General features: G+C 38.7%; 1 protein-coding gene across 8 annotated transcripts in view; it reads left to right on the plus strand.

Moving 5' to 3' along the window:
• The window catches only part of Hectd2 (HECT domain E3 ubiquitin protein ligase 2), a 96,692-nt gene that overhangs the window by 57,621 nt on the left and 30,837 nt on the right, over positions 1–8,234 (plus strand). For 6 of the 8 annotated variants that reach the window (XR_003835564.1, XM_029472590.1, XM_029472589.1 and 3 more), the window contains 4 exons: positions 1,516–1,654; positions 2,468–2,570; positions 3,013–3,102; positions 4,898–4,962. Coding sequence is in view for 7 of the 8 variants with exons in the window: in XM_029472590.1 (XP_029328450.1) it covers positions 1,516–1,654; positions 2,468–2,570; positions 3,013–3,102; positions 4,898–4,962 (397 nt within the window). In the remaining variant the exon portion in view is untranslated. The other 2 variants (XM_021151528.2, XM_021151529.2) reach the window with 2 other exon arrangements.

Genomic DNA, 8,234 nt, shown 5'->3' on the forward strand with positions numbered 1-8,234 from the left:
TGATCTAGTTAGGCCCCACCTTCTAATATCCCATTCAACTCTTACCAGTCAATTAATCTATTGATGGCATGAGTACTCTGATGTTCATTTACTACTTACTGAACATTGTTCTTAGTGTCTGCGTATGTTTCCGTGAAGAAAAACACAATAAAAGAGATTTAAATCGCAAGTTCCCAATTATAAAAACACAAAGTACTACAGGGAAAGTTAGGTAAAATTAGCTAATGGAGTTGTGAGAGAATTTTCCAATTTTCTAAGATAAAAAAGGGCAAGTGCTAGATTCTGTGAATATAGCAGCAGAAACAAACAAAAGTTTTTCAGTCTCCTTAAGTCATTATGTAAAACATAGGTTAACTATGTATCAATGTTTAAAATCATGAGCATAATTTACACTAAAGTAAACTGATAAAAGTAGCCTCTTAAACCCCTAAAAATAAACAGAATAAATAACCAAAAATGTAAGTTCTCCCTGGTGTGAGCTGCTGGGCAGGAGGTATCAGGAGAACTAAGTGAAGCTGTTTGGTGAGCCGTGGAATAAGAGAGTTTCAAAATAAGTAATAGATATTCATTGTTAAGCTCAGAAGGCAGATTCTAGAACAGAACCTGCTGAAGCTGAAGGGTAAACAAAGAGGTCCAGCAAAGGGAAGCAATGAGATTCCTGAGAATTCTCAGAGATAACTGACAGCCCTTCTTATCCCAGGGCACCCCATACTGAGTTTACAGTCAAACTGAGCAGCATAGCACTGAAGAAAACTAACACCTGAGTGCAAGTAGAAGGGGGGTGGGGGGCACATGGGTCATAGAGGTCTCTTTGTTTGGGTTCTACACAGAAATAGCCAAGGACAGAACTGTACTTGGTTCTGAGAGCTCAAAAATAACATGTTCAAGTAAAAATTAGCAGCAAAAAGGATCAATTACAAATTTTTATTATAATGAGGAACTAAGGAACAGCCAGGAAGACCATGAAAACACAGGAGAAATGCATGGCCAGAATAAGAAAGTAAGATCTTAAATACATGCAACTACTTCAAGGAAGTGGGAGAGTAAATGTGGGCCAGTGCAAGACTCCAGACCAGAGGGCAGAGGCAAGCAAATAAAGCCTTAGTGACTGTGCACTCTGATAAGAACGCATATGTAAGTGATTTGCATATTTCTGAAAAGTTAGTAAGTGTTGATAATGTTAAGTTTCACTGAACTATTCCTTGAAAGGCACCTTTAAAAGAGAAGGAGAGAAAGAACTATACATTTCATCTATGAAGGGCTTTGGGGAGGAATGGAGATGAATGGTAGTCAACTCTAACTTTATGCAAGGTATAGTCAAATAGCTGTTAAAGGTTCTGAGTTTATGGAAAGCACAGTCTAATAGCTGTTAGGAATGAAGTGCCTGGAAGGTGCCTAATCCAAAGTGAATGCATTATAAAATGCTTATTTCCTGTTCACGTTGAGTTATTCTGTTATTTGCTAACTTGAAAACGCTTTGATTCATTACATGGAATGTTCTCTTACACTTCACAGTGAGAGACCTACCACCAATTTGTCTTGATGTTAGACAAAAGCAGCGCATGTCTGTGGAAGCATTATCATCTGAAGTGAAGGTCCCACCCCTTCCAGAACCTACTCTTCCTAGCCAGCCCAAAACTGTAAAAGACTTTGAGTAAGTTGTAACTCTCTTCTGTGTAGATTGACAGTCATCTGCATGTCAGGGCTATGCATCGGTTAACATCTTTCCCTGAAAAATTAGCTGAACTTGTAGATTTTTATAACATACTAGACAAAAGATATCTCAAGTTGAAGGTATAAATAAATGTGTGAATAATGAAGAGTGGATATGTTATAGCAAAAGACAGCAAACACCAAGAGAATGAGTCAGAATTGTCCCAAAACATTGGCAGAAATTAAGTTTACCATTAAAACACACACACACACACACACACACACACACACACACACACAAATTCATCTGCTATGTAACCATTCTCTAAAAGCTGTGTCACCATTCAGAAAATCAAACTGCATAATTTGAAGCACTTACATGGGGGATGGGAAAGGAGAGACTCAGGCCATAAAGTATAAAGCTCCAGAAGGAGGACTGTGGAGGAAGAGGACAGCCTGAGAAAGGGCGCGTGTCAGGGTGAGGTGATGATTCTTAGCTGGATGTGGTATTACTCACCAGTAATTCTAGTGCTCAGGAGTCTGAGGCAGGAGGAATACCCCAAGTTTGAGGCCAACATGTGCTACAGAACAAGACTATTATAGGAAAAAAGTCAATAGAAACAGTGAATTACTATTTTAATATAATTATGAACTACACATTTATATACTGTTTGTATCAACTATAACTGATTTTTATTGTTTTCAGTATTAAAATTATGTATTTAGTATGATATTCATTTTTAAAGAAATGCTGTTTGTCTGAATAATGTTTCTCTCCACTTATGATTAATATATGATTTTGTTTATTTTTTAGGGAAGATTTAGAAAAAGCTGAGGCCACAGGAAATTGGAAGACAGTACATGCTTTTTACATAACAGCATTTGATTCTTTCACAGAACTAAACACTGCATTTAAGGTAATAAATGGTATATAAAAGATACTTTTCATTCCCTTATTTTAAATTTAAAAAAAGAGACTCCATTTTATAGTCAGTATTGACTTAAACAGTGTATTTATTTTTAAGTTATAAGTATCAAAATACTATTTGTGATTTACTAGATATCCATTTTATAGTCAGTATTGACTTAAAAAGTGTATTTTTAAATTATAAGTACCAAAATACTAGATATTTACTAGATATTTTATTTTGCTGTTATTAATGTTTGATTTCTTTCAATTTTTAAAAATTACTAAAATCATTCTTATACATTAATTTTATTTTCAATAATTGCCTTAATTCTTTTTTGGTCATCAGACAATAAGATTAGTTGAGATTATAAAAAAAAGTATAATTCAGATATTATTAAGAATAATCCATGAAATGTTAAACATCTTTAATTCCTTAATTGAATTTGCAGAAAGATGCCACAGCCTCATTTAATACTATTGAGGACTCTGGGGTTAATGCCAATTTGGTGAATGCTGTGTTTGATGCCTTACTTAATACTGTAAGTATTGTTTACGGACATATTTGAGTAGTATAATTCTATGTCTCTTCTTTATTGTACAACTCTTGTTTTTTAAAAAGATTCATTTTAATTTTTAATTTATGTGTGTTTGTGTGAATGAAAGTGTGCATATGTATAAGGGAGCCCACAGAGGCCAGCAGAGGGCACCTGATGCCCTGGGGCTGGAATTACAGGTGGTGATGGGTGGTGTGTGGTGTACAGGTGAATACAGGGAGCTAAGAACTGATTTTCGGTCTTCTGGAAGATTAGCAGGTGTTCTTGACTTCGGATGCATCTCTACAGCTCCTCTTTTTCAGATGCAGCCACTTTGTAATATAATTACACGAAACAATCAGATATAATTTTATGGTAAATAGAATTTTCAGAAAATTAGGTCATTCTTTTTCTAATTATCTGAGAATTAAACAGAAAATACCTCTGTATCTAATATGTATTTAGAAAGACTTTCTAAAACCTGTTTTACTTAGGTGACCTGAGTGATTCTTAAAGTTCAGTTCTGAATCAGTCACAGGAAGTGACACATGCTCAGAGACAGTAGGTTTTAAGTAGAGATCAAGAATTCAGTTCTAATGTGATTAGTTATATTCATGTATTTCCAAAGGTCAAATCACCCTTGTAAAGTTGAACTAAATCTTACATGGCCATAGTGCATAATTTTTAAAAATATTTTTGGCTCAATTTGCTAGTATTTTGTTGACTGTTTTACATATGTGCTTAAGAGAGATACTGGTCTATCCTAGTGGTTGTCAACCTTCCTAAAGCTGACACTCTTAAAGACAGTTCCTCATGTTGTGGTGACCCCAGCCGTAAAATTATTTCCATCGCTTCTTCATAACTAATGTTGCTACTGTTATGAATCCTAATGTAAATACTTTTGCAGATAGAGGCTTGCCGAAGGAGTTGTGACCCATTGGTTGAGAATCACTGGCCTATACTTTCCTTTCTTATGACTTTGGGGCACTAGGATAAAACAGTTTTTCTTTATTTGGTTATTCACTACCAAAGATCTTCCCTGAGAACATGCATACACATAATAACATTATACCAACTGTGTGTGTGTGTGTGTACCATATTACCTATACATGCATAGTAATTAATGAAGATGACACCATGAATTAGAAAGAGAGAAAACAGGGCTATTTAGGAGGTTTTTGAGGAAAGAAAGGGAAAGAGGGATGACATAATTACATTATCATCTTAAAAGAAAAATGTAATTTTAATAGAACATAGCTTGGTAGCACTTGCTGAGTTACCAAGACTAACTTATTGGAATTAAATGCATCCCTAATGGCCAGATACAATTGTGCAATTTGTAATCCCAGCAATTAAGAGGCTGAGGAAGATCAAAAGATCTTGGCCAGCCTGTTTTACATACTGAAACCCTTGGCACAAAAACGTATAACTTGAATCAGTGTGTACATATCTAAAATATATGCCAAACATTTTAAATTAATAAATACAATACTGTTAGACTTACAATTTTGTCCTCTCAAGGAAAAAATGAATTTTTTCAGTTACAAAAATTGTTGCTGGTCATCAAAAGATCACCTTGTGTATTTCTGCAAACTGTATACTGCACATCCCAGAGAGCATCCTCATGGCAGTCTACATCGCTGGTGCTCCCTGGAGGTCTCAGGAGTGAATCGGATACTGCTCTTAGTGTCGCTCTCTAGTCACTAAGTCATTATTCAAACAGATATGCAAGTAAAATTAATGTAAAAATCACAAAATATCCTAATAATTATTTCTCTTAATTATTTTCTTTTATCTCTAGCCTCAAGATATCCAGAAGTCAGTATTGAAGGGAATCATTAACAGCTTGTTACAAGAATGGAAAGGGTAATTGTAACTGGTATTTAATCTGTATAGATGACTTAGATGTGTATCTCGTGTTTCTTTATGTGTGTTTTACTCTTAGGAAATATCTTTTTTTTAATTGGATATTTTATTTATTTACATTTCAAATGTTATCCCCTTTCCCAGTTTCCCCTCTGCAAACTCCCTATCCCATCCCCCCTTGCCTGATTCTATGAGGGTGCTCCCCCACCCACCTACCCACTCCCGCCTCTCTGCCCTAGCATTTCTCTACACTGGGGCATCAAACCTTCACAGGACCAAGGGCCTCCCCTCCCATTGATGCCGGATAAGGCCCCTTCAGCTCCTTCAGTCCTTCCCCTAACTCCTCCATTGGGGTCCCTGTGCTCAGTCAGATGGTTGGCTTCGAGCATCCACATCTGTATTGGTCAGGATCTGGCAGAGCCTCTCAGGAGACAGATGTCAGCTCCTGTCAGCAAGCACTTCTTGGCATCCACAATAGTGTCTGAGTTTGGTGTCTGCATGTGGGATGGATTCCCAGGTTCCTGTATTTCCTTTAGACAGAAGCAATCCTGGGTTAAATTTTGGAGATGGGTGGGTGGCCCCATTCCCTCAACAGGGGGACCATGCCTCTGGATATGGTCTCTGAAAGGTTCTCCTTCTCCTTTGTGGGGTATTTCAGCTAATGTCATCCCCGTGGGGTCTTGGGAGGCTCTTGCTTTCCTGACAGCCTGGTCTTTCTGGTTGCTACCTCCCCGTTCCCCATCTCACATTGCTACATACCTCTGTTCAATTTCCTGCCCCTCTGTGCATCTCCTCTATCTCCTCCCATACTTGATTCTTCCTCTCTCCCCCCGCCTTTTCCATCCCACCCAATTCCCTCCCACTCTCTGTTTCCCTTGATTATTTTGCTCCCCCTTCTAAGGGATTAATTATAGAATACTTGAAGCAAAGCTATTTAGTGTACTGAGATTTGGATTTCTTGAGATCTGTAAATATTCAAAAGGAAATCAATGAATCTTTTAACATTATGTGTATTTTTGTGTGCTTAAAATTATGTGTATATTTGTATGCACTATGCAGATATAGGATGAGAACTGGTCCATAATCTTGGGCTTCTTTGTAGCCAGTATATTTTATTTCAGAAAATAAGTTACTAGTTAAAGAAAACTTTTGCTACCTCAAGTAAACACCTCAGGCCAGAAGAGTTGAAGCCAAACTGGGCCTTGACTACTTCCTGAGCATGACAACAAATACCTCCTCAGCAACACTGAGACGTCAAGCCCAAGCACACTCTCTGTTGCTTATGCCTAAAAACTCATGTGAACATGAATGGCACGGCCAGTGTGGTGACGTCTCAGATGGAGTGGAAAGAGACTTCACACAGAGTGATGGGTGGACAGACACCTAAGTCTTGAGCAGAGAGAAAACTCATTGGGGTTGAGTGTTCCCAGGGGCTTCAGTGTCTGAGCTTTGCCTTTAATCTGGCATCCAGTGAAAGATCCTGGATTTCATGCTCATGAATCATTTTTAAATTAGAAAGTTACATCTGTGTATCTGTGTACTATAAACTTGGAACAAGTGAGAGATGGTGGTCAGATTTGGGACTAAAACTCCCCTGGACAAAACTGATAATGTTAAAATCAAGATATTTCAGGATGTCCAAAGTAAAATTCTTTTAATTAGCAGTTGGATGTGAGTTGGCTTATAGACATTCTTCCCCTTTTATTAAACATAGATTCCTTTCTCATACAATATACTCTGAATACAGTTTCCCCTCCCTCAACCCCTCCCAGATCCTTTCCACCGCCTCTTCTATCCAGATCCATTCCCTTTCTATCTCTCATTAGCAAAGAATAGGCTTCTAGGAGATAATAACAGAGTAAAATATTTGAAGAAAGTTGAAGTTGGACAATTGAAAATGAAAGATCCCTAAGAGAAAGCACAAGAATCGGAGACCCACAGGTTTACACATTCAGGAGTCCCATAAACCGAAAGCTATAGTGTATGTACGTGCATGCGTGTATGCAGGGGACTGGTGTCCAGAGGACCCATGTTGGAGGCCCTGTGATTGCTGCTTCAGTCTCTGTAAGTTCACATGAGTTTTGCTCAGTTGCTTTAGAGGGCTTTGTTCTCCTGGGGCCCTTTGTCCATTCTTTGTTCCCCATTCCATCTGCCTCCTCTTCCACAGAGTCCCCTGAGCTCTGAGGGAGGGATTTGATGGAGATATCTCATTTAGAGCTGTGTATTCTAAGGTCTCTCACTTTCTGCATAATGTCTGGCTGTGAGTCTCTGTATTTGCCTCTGTGGTGAGGGCTGAATAAGGCACTGATCTATGAATATAGCAGAATATCATTAGGACTCCCTTTATTGTTATTTTTTTAAAGACAAATAGCATTTGGTTTTACCCTAGGTCTCTGGACTATCTAGTCTCTGGTTCTTGGCCACCCAAGCAGTGTCAGGTGTGAGTTCCTTCTCATGGAGTGGGCCTTAAGTCAGACCAGACATTGGTTGGTTACTCCCAAGCTTTATGCCACCATTGCCCTAGCATACTTTTCAGGAAAGACAGATTGTAGTTCAAAGGCTTTGTGATTGAGTTGGTGTTTACCATTCTCTCTTGGTAGCCAGCAGAGTACCTTTCTGTGTCATAGACACTAGAACATAGTGGTGAAGGTTCTTTGTAGGCACCAGCTCAGCCTTTCCATGTTCAGTGATGTCAGTTTGTGGAGAACAGCGTATTGTCTAGGCAGCAGTTTGGGGTTTGGGAATGTCTGTGGAACCCTTTCAGGAGCAGCTCAATTAGATGAAACCCATCCCCAGCACTGGGCCAGTGGGGGTTTCGGCTTCTTCATTATTTGGAGACTTTGTTAGGATCACCTTCCTATCTTATACCAGGTTTCCATGGTGCCCCTCAAATGCCCTTCAGTTCCAGCTGTCTCATTCCCTTCCTCAGCCTCATCTCACCTCCCAGTTCTCACCTGACCCTCGCATTGTTCCCTGCCCCTACTCCAGTCCATCCATAAAATCATTCTGTTTTCCTTCCCAGGGAGGTCCTGTGCCTCCTCCTCCTCCCCAGTTCCTTTCTCCCTTCGAGCTCTATAGAGTGTATCTTGGTTACCATTTACTCAGTGGTTCATATGCAGATAGAAGGGAAAACATAGCACACTTATCTTTCTGGGCTCTGAGTTTCCGTCCTGAGGATGAGGGTGTGGTTTCTTCTTTCTTTCTAGTTCCATTTATTTGCCTGCAAATTTCATGATGCCTTTTTTTTTTTTTTTTTTTTTTTTTTTTTTTTT

Source organism: Mus caroli, chromosome 19 (assembly GCF_900094665.2).
Source record: "Mus caroli chromosome 19, CAROLI_EIJ_v1.1, whole genome shotgun sequence".
NCBI lineage: Eukaryota > Metazoa > Chordata > Mammalia > Rodentia > Muridae > Mus > Mus caroli.